A 12096-nucleotide genomic window follows, 5' to 3' on the forward strand; every position below is an offset into this window, starting at 1 on the left:
ATACCTGGATGATGTAGGATTGTAAATAGTTATCAGAAGGACTTGATAGAGATAATATTCAGAATTGAATGTAGAGAATGCTAATTCTAGTTCATTTTCTCAGTGAAGTTTCATCTTTCTCTTACTGTATTTGAAAGTGTTTCCAACGTGCTATTTATTATGAGCCATGTTTTTTTTTTTTTTTTTTTTGTAGGAGAAAAGAGGTGTTATTTACTACACTTTCTTTTGAACAACTGTCTAATATATTGTGCCTTTTTCTTGTTGTATTGACAGGGACCAGTGACCCATATGTGAAGTTTAAAATCGCAGGAAAGGAGGTTTTTCGCAGCAAGACAATCCATAAGAACCTTAACCCTGTATGGGAAGAGAGAGTCAGTCTGCTGGTGGAAAGTTTGAGAGAGCCGCTCTACGTGAAGGTAAATGATAAACAACTGTTTGAGTGCGCGCTTCAATCGTCCTATTGATTATGTAGACCTTTTTATTTGCTGCTAAGCCATTAGTGCTTATTTATTGTGTTTGATTTAATCCAGTTAATGGAGTGAAGAGTCAGTCTGTATATTTACGCTTTAAACTGTACGCCGGTCTTACAGTCAGTCACAGTAACTCCTGCTTCTGTGCTTTGTCGTGTGAAATGACATGGTTTTCTTTCCTCTGCAGGTGTTTGACTATGACTTTGGGCTGCAGGATGACTTTATGGGCTCTGCATATCTCTATTTAGAGTCCCTGGAGCACCACAGGTCGTCTGGCACTTTGTGACACATTGACGATTCTGAAACACAATCACAAGAGTCTAAAAATCTTAATTCATTTGCTTTGACACTGATGCCCCCTAGTGGTTTTGTATGTACAAACAAGCATTAGTATAGTTAACTAAAACCATAAAAAAGCCTGAATGAAAATAATAAACACTAACTCAAACATATTTAAATTCAGTTGTCAAGCCACTAATTTTCATTTAGCTTAATTTAATGTACTAAAATAGCTCAAATTAAAACTGAAATACAAAAGCTAATAAAAATGTCAAAACACAACAAATTACTAAAACTTCTATAAAAATAAAAATGGAAAAATATAAAACTAAAAACAAATTGAAAATATTAGTAACTGTAGTACCTCAATGATAGTAAACACATGAATGCTGTGAGAAACGAAGAATTTTTGATCATGTCATGTATTCGTTGTTAATTTCTCTTTGCCCTTTTAGGACCTTGGATGCGACCCTTGAACTCAAAGATCCTCACTATCCCAACCATGACTTGGGTTCACTGGATCTGGCAGTCACACTTATTCCAAAAGAAGGAGACTTCAGGGAAAAAGTGAGTTTCCATATTTCTGTCTACAGGGTTCCAACGGTCCGGGAAACCAGAAAATATCAGGGAACTAATTTCTTCACAGCTCAACAGTACAAAAAATTTAGGAATTAGGAATTGTTATCTCTGTTAAATGAATTTTATAAACACTTGTCCATTTTGGGAAAGTCATGGAAATGAGCTCAGTATCTATTTTTTAAATTATTTTTTTTTAAATCTTTTAACATTGAAATGTAAGGTATAGCACTTTTTGGATTTGCACTAACGTTCAAAGGTTTGGGGTTGGGTTTATTTATTAAAAAAAAAATACTTTGTAAGAAATTAATACTTCGCATGACGTTTTACATTGCTACAAAAATATTTATTTCTGATAAATGCTGTTCTTTTAATCTTTCTATTCTGTAAGTATCCTGCAAAAATGGTTTCCACAAAAATATTAAGCAGCACAATTGTTTTCAACATTGATAATAATCATAAATGTTTCTTGAGCAGCAAAGCAGCATATTAGAATGATTTCTGATGATGCTCATGCTGCAAATACAGCTTTGCCATCACAGGAATAAATTACATTTTAATATATATATATATATATATATATATATATATATATATATATATATATATATATATATATATATATATATATATATATATATAATAGTTGTAATAAATAATATTTCACAATAGTGCTGTTTTACTGTATTTCATCAAATTAATGCAGCCTTGGTGAGCATAAAATACTTCTTTCAAAGACCCACCAACGAGCCAATGTGTGACCTGGAAAGTATTTATATTGTTTACTTCAGGTAGAAATCTGTTTTCTAGAGTATGCTCGGCATTGGCAGGCAGAATTTCAAAGAGGGAAAAATAATTCAGTTACCTATTAGCCAGCTAGTGCCATAACAAATGCACCCTCTCTTTACTTAAGGCTTTATGCAGTCACACATCTTGTTTTTGCGTTTAGTAATTGTTGCTCAGTCTGGAGGAAAGAGTTCATGTTCACCTGAATCTAAGGACACTGTGAGTGGAAATAATGGTGTTTTATATGTAGAACTACATCAAGAGAAAACGTCTCAGGTTACGTATGTAACCCTAGTTCCCTGAGGGAACGAGACGCTGCGTCGAAACGCTGTGAGAACGCCTCTGCGTTAATGCGTCGTGAAGCGCCTGTAGAACCATTCCATCGGAATCGATCGTCGGCGTGATGACGTCATCGACCGGAAGCTATAAAGCGTCCGTGAAAACAAACAGGAACTAACTTCTGATAAAGCCTGAAGTAAGTGATCACGGACACGCCGGGAGTATGGCAGAGCGACGCAGCGTCTCGTTCCCTCAGGGAACTAGGGTTACATACGTAACCTGAGACGTTCCCTTTCGGGGAACTCGAGCTGCGTCGAAACGCTGTGAGAACGCTTATACCCACATCGCCATAGGACCAAGTGTCTCGTATGTGTGAAGCCGAAGCGCACACGGTTACGAGAGAACCTGTGCCCCTACTGTAGATGCCAGGTCTAATTCGTAGAACCTGACGAAGGTTGACGGAGACGACCATCCGGCCGCGTTGCAGATATCGTGGAGGGAAGCCCCCGACAAGAGTGCTTTTGAAGCAGCCATACCCCTGGTTGAGTGCGCCCGGACAGCCAGTGGAGACGGCTGCCCGGCCGCTTCATAAGCAAGTGAGATGGCCTCGACCACCCACTTGCTCATCCTCTGCTTGGATACTGGAGCCCCCTTCTTAGGGGGTCCGAAACAGACAAATAATTGCTCAGATTTTCTCCACAGGGCAGCTCTGTGGACATATGTATCCAGTGCCCTCACAGGACACAGCAGATTTAACCTTTCCTGGTCTGACGTCTTAAACGGAGGAGGACAGAAGGCTTGTAGAGTGATGGGGCCCCCTGGGCTCGTAGGAACCTTGGGGACATAACCCGGCCTGGGATGCAGAAATGCTTTCACCATCCCCGGCGCAAACTCTAAACATGAGGGCCCTACCGACAGGGACTGAATATCTCCTATTCTTTTAAGAGACGAAATGGCCAACAGAAAGATGGTTTTTAGAGTGAGGAACTTATCCGAAACCTCCTCCAGAGGTTCGAACGGTGGTCCGGACAAGCCCCTCAGAACAATGGCCAAGTCCCATGCTGGGACCCTCGAGTGCATAGCCGGCCTCAACCTTAAAGTGCCACGAAGGAAGCGTGTAATTAGAGGGTGTCTTCCCAAAGACACTCCACCAAAAGGGACGTGGAAGGCACCCAAGGCCGCCACGTACACCTTTATTGTGGAGGGGGTCAACCCTGACGAGAACCTTGCCTGCAGGAACTCCAGCACTGTACCAACCGGGCAGTTAACTGGGTCCCACTGGCGTTCTCTGCACCATGCTGAGAAAAGTTTCCATTTCAGAGCGTACAGCTTCCTCGTGGATGGAGCTCTGGAGTGAAGGATAGTCTGTACGACCTCGGCCGAGAGACCTTCCTCTATGAGCCTAGCCCCCTCAGAGGCCAGGCCCACAGTTTCCACATCTCCGGGCGTGGGTGCAGGAATCTCCCGCCCGCCTGAGAGAGTAGATCCCTCCTGGTCGGAATCTCCATCGGAGAGCCTTCCAGGAGAGATATCAGGTCCGAAAACCATACTCGGGTCGGCCAGTTCGGAGCCACTAGAAGTACCTGGGCCCCGTCCCGGCGTACCCTCTCCAGAACTCCTGGAAGCAGGACAATCGGGGGGAAGGCGTACAGAGGCAGCCTCGGCCACTCCTGTACCATGGCATCCAGCCCCAGCGGGGCCGGATGGGTCAGAGAAAACCACTGCGGGCAGTGGGAATTCTCCGGCGAAACAAATAGGTCTATTTCTGCTTTCCCATAAACCTTCCAAAGGAGCTCCACCACCTCTGGGTGGAGTCTCCATTCCCCGGGCCTCGGCCCCTGTCTCGACAGGCTGTCTGCTTCCTGATTCAGGGCCCCCGGGATATATACTGCCCTGATTGACAGCAATTTCCCTTGGGCCCACAGGAGGATCCGATGTGCCAATTTGTCCAACGGACGGGACCTCAGACCCCCCTGGTGATTTATATAGGCGACCACGGACGTGTTGTCTGTCCTGACTAGTACGTGGTGGCCCCTGAGGTCAGGCAGGAACTGTTTCAATGCAAGAAACACTGCGAGCATCTCTAGCCGATTTATGTGCCAGTGCCGCTGATGTTCCTGCCATAGACCCTGGGATGAGCGACCACTCATGGTCGCCCCCCAGCCCGTGAGAGAGGCATCTGTCGTTAGCGTTACGCGACGAACATGAGCCCCCAACACGGGACCCTGAGATAAAAACCCCGGGTTTTTCCACATGACCAGAGCACGTAGGCATCGCCGCGTGACTTTGATCGTGCGGAGCGGGTTTCCCCTCGGGGAGAACCCTTTTGTTTTGAGCCACCACTGCAGTGGCCTCATGTACAGTAGGCCAAAAGGTATCACGTTGGACGCTGCTGCCATGAGACCTAACAGTTTCTGGAACTGTTTCACAGTGACGGCTCGGCCTAGCTTCTGCTCTTTGACGGCTGCCAGGATCGATGCTATGCGTGTTGGCGATAATTGCGCCCGCATAATTACCGAGTCCCAGTTCACACCTAGAAAAGTGGTTCTCTGAGCCGGAGAAAGCACACTCTTCTTGGCGTTCAGCCTCAACCCCAGCTTCGACATATGGGCGAGAACAGCATCTCGATGCTGAACCGCCATCTGCTCTGTATTCGCTAGAATCAGCCAGTCGTCGATATAGTTCAGAATGCGGATGCCCTGCAGACGCAGCGGCGCCAGAGCTGCATCCACACACTTGGTGAACGTGCGGGGTGACAGTGCTAGACCGAAGGGAAGTACACGATATTGGTATGCCTCTCCCCCGAAGGCAAACCTCAGGAACTTCCTGTGATGTGGAAGGATGGAGACATGAAAATACGCATCTTTGAGGTCTATGGTGACAAACCAATCCTCCGACTTGATCTGCGATACAATCTGTCTGAGTGTAAGCATCTTGAATTTGAGCTTGGCCACCGAGCGATTCAATAGCCGCAGATCTAATATCGGGCGTAAGCCCCCATCCTTCTTCGGCACGATGAAGTAACGGCTGTAAAAGCCAGACTCCCTGCTGGGAGGGGGAACCCTCTCTATAGCCCCTTTTTGCAGGAGTGTCTCTACTTCCTGTGCCATTACCAGAGCCTGCTCCGGGCCCACCTCTGTAGGTAGGACACCGCAGAAAGGAGGTGGCCGACTTCTGAATTGAATGGCGTACCCCTTTTCTATTATCTGCAGGACCCAATGAGATATATTTGATAGACGTTTCCACTCGTCTAGAAAATCTACTAAGGGAACCAGCCTCTCGAGGCTGGCCTCTGGTGTATTTTGAGCAACAAGCACAGTGCCCTGAAGCGGCGGACCGGCAGGGAACAACTGACTTGACTGCTCGGGGGCCCCCCGAAGGGGGTGCGGACCACACTTGGGTGGCCCGCGGAGACCGACTGCGCCCCGGCATTGCGGCGGGGTTGGCAGCGCGGCCCCCTGAGGGTGCCGTAGGGAAACGGGTACCGTTGGCAGGGGTAAACACCGTTTCCCTACGGGGGGAACCACCCTCAGCGTCCTGATGTTTCTGGCGTCAAGAACGCCTGACGAGGCCTTCTTGGCAATCAGGACTGTCCGCAGATCAGCCCTGCCCCTCGAAGGCCTCGTCTGAGAGCGCCGCCCCTCGTCCCCGCGCTGAGGGGGAGCTCGGGCAGCGACGCTCTGCTTTTGCTGAGCCCGATGTGAGGAGCTCGTACTCGGTTTGGGCTGCTTGGTGGTATCAGCAGCAGCCCCAGGGACCTGGACCCGGAGAGGGAGGAACTGCTTGAGCGCCGCAGCTTGCTTTTTCGACTCCTGGAACCTCTCGGTGACAGTGTGGACTGCGTCACCGAAGAGGCCTCCAGGAGAAAGCGGCGCATCAAGCAGGAAAGCTTTCTCCCTCTCCTTGATGTCTGTGGGGTTCAACCAAAGGTGTCTCTCCGTGGCCACCAATGCTGCCATGGAGCGGCCAACACATCTGGCCGTCTCCTTGGTGGCCCGGAGAGCTAAATCCGCTGAAGTTCTTAACTCAGTGACAATATCTCCCCCCACAACATCACTACCATCCAGATCCCTCAGCAGGTCAGCCTGATATGCCTGCACGATAGCCATCGTGTGCAGGCATGCAGCCGCCTGACCCGCTGCCGAGTACGCTTTACCCACCAGCGCCGACGTTGTTTTTAAAGGTCTGGTGGGTAAAGTCGGGGCCTTAAGGGACGATGCCGAGGAAGGCGAGAGATGGCTCGCAAGCGTCTCTTCCACCTTTGGCATCGCCCCATAACCATACTGTTTCAGCCCGCTGATGTTGCTGTAGACCGAGGTCTGCGGGCTGAAAACACGATATGATGCCGGTCTCTTCCATGATCTTGCCACCTCGGTGTGCAAGTCATAGAAGAACGGCAGGCCCCGCCGCTGAGGCTCTGAAGCGCGAGATGGCAGGAATCGTTCGTCTAGCTTACTATGACGCTTTCTTCCTGCCTCAGATCTTTCAGTGGGCCAGTCGATGTTTAATCTGGCCACTGTTCGCGTCAGAACCTCAACTAGCTCCTCACTAGCCGGGGACTGAAGTGGCGAGTCTTCAGTCTCGATGCTTTCAACGTCCACCTCCTCAGAGCTGGACAGATGAAGCACCGGCGACTCTCTCGGGGGGGAAGAAACCGCCATGCGTGCTTCCATGCCCCGAGAAGAGCCGCTGGATGGAGCAGGTGAGGGCAGAGATAAGGCAGCGCCCGTCTCTAACCCCTCTGCAACATCCAATTGTGATCCCCACGACTGCAGCCTTCGCTCCGCCTCGGCGGCAGCGGGACCAGAGCCGCGGGGAACACGAGCCGAGGCACCCTCCTCAAAGAGTGCCCGGCGGGAGCGCAGCGTTCTCAGTGGCAATCGCTCACAGTGCTCGCAAGCAGCCCCCTCGAGGGCTGCCTGGGCATGCTGCGCTCCCAAGCAGGCTACACAAAGAGAGTGTGTATCCCCGCTCGTGATGTAGCGTGGGCAGGGATGAACACACCTCTTAAAACTGCTTTCACTCGCCATATTCACTCTATCTATTTTATTTTCTCTTTGTTTGTTAATATATACTGAAATATTTAACAAAAGGGTGGAAAATCTCTGATATAGACAGACAAAAACACCAAATAGACAGACAGGTTCACACAGATCGCTTGCTGAAGGCTCAGAAGCTAGTTCCTGTTTGTTTTCACGGACGCTTTATAGCTTCCGGTCGATGACGTCATCACGCCGACGATCGATCTTTTTTCCGATGGAATGGTTCTACAGGCGCTTCACGACGCATTAACGCAGAGGCGTTCTCACAGCGTTTCGACGCAGCTCGAGTTCCCCGAAAGGGAACTGATATATTAGTAAATTATTATAAAGGTATTAGTAAAGCTCTGAATCATGTTAACAAACACTTACTAAGTATTCAAAGCCACCTTTTATTGATGTTTAATCTGATTACTCTGCTCAAAACTAGTTCATCATCACAGAAATAAATAAGGATATTTGTCAATTCTAATCCAATTGTGGGTGAAAAAAAATCTGTTCAGTTTTGGCAGCTAATAGTGTTATACATATATTTTATATATTTATGTAATAATAGATATTTTGGCAGATAATAATACGTCGGAAAAAGAGATGCTAAAAATATTAAGATATTACTTCTGGTTTCCTTTCTGGAAGTGGAACATCAGCACTTTGCATTGTGGGATGCAGTGATCTTTTCAGGTTGCATATTGTGCATATTTAACTGAATATAGTCCTTTAATATAAAATTGATTCTTTTTGGCAAAATTACCTCAACAATTATTTATGATCCAATCACTTATAACACGGTCTGTGTTTGTATGTGGCCTGGTAAGCCCTATATTGTGGTAGCAAAATATCCTCACAAAGATAGAAATACCCCAAATCCTTGAACTTGTGAGGACATAAAAAAAGAAGCTTATAAATCTTTATAAAGCATTGTAAATACAACAATTAGCTTTTTTGTTTAATCTTACATAAAAAAAACAAAAAACAAAAAAACACTCTTTCCTCCTCTATCTCTCCTTTCTTCTTCCCTTTTCTGGTTTTTGCTACTCTGAGTAGTATACAAATCGTGGTATTTAGGGCACTTTTTGTGTTTCGTTGCCCCTTCTTGACGGATCGCTTCATGTTCTCCTGAGTTGAAAGTCGCTTTGGATAAATGCATAAATGTAAATGTTTAGTTTTTGTTTTTGTTTTGTTTTTTTGTGAAAATGTAAAAATACAGAAAGTGTTCTGTAATGGGTAGGTTTAGGTGTAGGGTTAGTGTAATGGGATAGAATATAAAACCATTACGTCTATGGAAAGTCCCCATAAAACATAACGTGCGTGTGGGTATGTGTGTATTGTGTTGGTGAACTAACAAAGCTTTGAATGACAACATTTTCTTGTTTCTGTGCGATTTAATAGTTTTATTAGCTTATAATGGCTGCTCCCCAAAATAGCCTTCCCGGGCTGCCTCCGTATGACCCCTTGACTCTTCTGAACTGTATTCAGACAGGCTGTCAGGTTCACCTCTAACACCCTGTTAGAGAGCACAAGGGGAGGCTTTATAATGCTTTGTCTCATTCACAGACCATGCTTATGAGAAGGAGCTGGAAACGATCCAGTAAGGTAATAACAGCATGAACTGATCCCTGCCTTCTGCACTTCTCTGCTCAGACTGAAGAGGGCAGTGACCCCAGCCCTTTTCATTTTTACCCTCGCTTACCTTTTTCAGTTATTGGCTGACTTTATTTTCTATTTGCTGCAATATACAAGGTTAGAAACGCCGCCATCTGGTGTACAGATTAAAAAAATGCACTTTTTTCAAGTGCTTTGGTCCTGCCTTTAAGGCTAAAATTTAAGGCTGAACTCATTTCCAAATGTTGAACTGTCAGAGTTTCCTTTGTGTATTGTAGCAACTGACTGAGAAAATAAAGCATTCTCTGTTCTTGCCATCTTCATATTGCATTGATTTGCACGGTGCATGTGCTGCAGTATTCTGTGAGGAGATAGTGCACTTTATCGTTGTACACTTTATAAGTGTACATGATAATAAACATGCAGGATGTGATCAGAACAACCACTTACATATAACCTGGTGATGTTAGATATGTAATATGTTCTTTTCATTTTACCTTGAAATTGATGCATATTTTGCCTGATTTAATGCCTCATAACATTTTTATTTTATTTTTTATTACTTTTACTATTAATATTACTTTTATTACTAGTAAATTTGTGTGGTGTTTTTTTTGTTCTCTTTATTTAATTGCTTTATCCATATATCCAAGTGATAATTTTAGTCTCTGAAATTGATATTTTTGTATAAAATTTCATAATTAACAAAAACTAAAATAAAGCTAAAATAAAATATAAATATTAGAGTAGAATTAGAAATGTTGCCTTAGAAACAAACTGAAACACATTTAAATTTAAGCACTAAAATTGCTAAATAGATAATAATATAGATTAAAATAGATAATAATAATATTTCTTTTTTATTTAAAATAAAAATCTAATTAAACTGAACATATAAAAATAATAGCAAATTCTAAAGATTAATACAATTATAATATAATATAATTCTAAAATAACACTTTAATATTTGAGGAGTAAATATGTATAAAGCGCAGAATTTTTTTTTTTTCATTCCTAGACATTTTTTAAGCTGTTCCTTGTCAACCTCACTATTAATCTTTAATGTAAATTCTGTTATAGTTTGATATTTATTCACATATTTTCTTCCTTGTGTTGTGAATGGATTTTGTGTGGAAGTGGCATGTTGGTCTGGGACGGGAATAATTTACTACTCTCTTTGTCTCTGGTTCATGCATGCGTAAAGCAGACCTTTCTGTTGCCTGCTAAGTGAAAGTTCTAGTTTCAGTGGTAATTTGTGGTCCTTAAGTGGAGTTCCAGTTTAAAACAATTTCTAACATGCAGCCTAGTTGCATTTATTTGTGCTACTCACGAGAGCAAAACACATAGCTCTCAGCTGCATGTTCCCATGCAGAGGTCAGGTAACTCCTGTTTTGTTTGGTCTAATGTTGGAGCCCAAATTTCAGAGAGGCCCAGAAACCTTAAAGTGGCTCTCCAGCATGTGGATAAGGACATCCTGCTGAAAGGCTTACCCTACCCAAGCCTTTGAAGATCTAAAGTGGGCCATGTTGGCTGGGACTCGGGAATACTGTAACAGCGCTACGATAACTACTTTTACACCTCTAGCGGTGCACACTTGGGTGTTTCTTCTATTTATACTCCCCATTTCTCTTTCATTCCAAAATACTGTAAACGATGAGCTCTGTAGATGCAAATCAATTTGTAATTGATACATCTAAAAAATTAAGATTTCTGCTCTGATCAATGAATATGAAGATAACTGAAGTCTGTAAGAACAAAATTCATGCTAACACAGCTTAGCCAAGATTATGATTTATTCGTTTTTACACCCAGTTTTACTTTTTAAATCTGCTTCATGATTCTTTGTCATTTCATTGAGATAATACAGCCTTTTTATACACCTCTAGGGAACATCACACAAAAATTAGCTTCTTATTTTTGGTCAGTGTCATAGGCAGAGCTCTGAATGCTCATGTTAACACACACAAACAGAGTTATTTTACTGTGTTTGTGTACAGGCAGCATATCGCACTAATATCTGGAGAGAATGTCATTAGCTGCCTGCTTTTAACATCAAAGCTGTGTTGTTTTTTTCAGGAAGGGTTTGCTCTGAGTTTAATGAAATGCATTTTAAACAAGAAACATGTTAATAAGGACTCCATATTAAGCAGAGGTATCTTTTAAAATAGTTTGTTTGGCAAATGTCTTGCTGTGCTGAAGTCAAGAGACCTGATGCTCAAAGACTGCATTTGCTTTGGAGTTATTTGATGAATCCCCCAAAACAACCGTGTCATATTTCACCCCAACAGCAAAAAAAAAAAAATTGGAAGAAGAAGAAATCTCAGTTAATCTTCGTTACTGGTGTAACCCTCGTCCTGAGGAACTGTAATTCATTTTCAACGTGTTGAAATTCAGACACTAGAGGTGCCTATACTAGACAGCACACCAAGAACAGTGTCACAAGGCATGGCGGTGCAAATGTGGGCAAGCCACCATGTGCCAACAGCAAGTGCAGCTATGCTAACTCGCAACTGTCCAGCTCGCAGGGTAAATGACCTCAGGTCTCTTTCTCAAGGGGACTTACTCACCTCGGAAGCCGTAGGTCTCTTGTGATTTTTCAAGAAGTAAGAAAACATGCTTGGTTGTGTACACCTGGTTGTATATGTTGGGAAGCTTTCTCATTCTCAGGGAGAAAGGAACACTACGGAGACCACATCTTACCCAAAGGGGGAGGTTAATATGTGGAGAATACATCCTATGTACACACCAGTACACCAGAGGGGATCACTACATAGAGAAGAGTCCCTGTGGTTACCTGAATTGGGGCATACCACAAATAATAGGCCTGGTAGTGAGTTCCTCTGCCAAACTCTTCTACCGCAATATTGCTTAAGTGATGGAGAAGGGCGGCCCAGGGTTCACCATTCAAGTGAAGCTTGACCTAAAAAGCACACATTATCACCTCAGGTAGGAAAAACTTGCCAATGCAAGTACATTACCCATCCAATTTGTCTGAGTATTACATTTTATCTAATACTCGAAACAAGTGTTTCCATGCATAGTTTATAAAATCCCACAAAAAGTGT

General features: G+C 44.1%; 1 protein-coding gene across 6 annotated transcripts in view; it reads left to right on the forward strand.

The window, feature by feature from the left end:
• mctp1a (multiple C2 domains, transmembrane 1a) overlaps positions 1-12096 on the forward strand; it is a 259323-nt gene that overhangs the window by 154855 nt on the left and 92372 nt on the right. For 4 of the 6 annotated variants that reach the window (XM_067438204.1, XM_067438206.1, XM_067438209.1 and 1 more), the window contains exons 3-6: positions 274-416; positions 658-737; positions 1205-1316; positions 8984-9022. In XM_067438204.1, the coding sequence (XP_067294305.1) occupies positions 274-416; positions 658-737; positions 1205-1316; positions 8984-9022 (374 nt within the window). The remainder of the gene's footprint in view (positions 1-273; positions 417-657; positions 738-1204; positions 1317-8983; positions 9023-12096) is intronic. The other 2 variants (XM_067438205.1, XM_067438207.1) reach the window with 1 other exon arrangement.

This window comes from Pseudorasbora parva, chromosome 3 (genome assembly GCF_024679245.1).
Source record: "Pseudorasbora parva isolate DD20220531a chromosome 3, ASM2467924v1, whole genome shotgun sequence".
Taxonomy (NCBI): domain Eukaryota; kingdom Metazoa; phylum Chordata; class Actinopteri; order Cypriniformes; family Gobionidae; genus Pseudorasbora; species Pseudorasbora parva.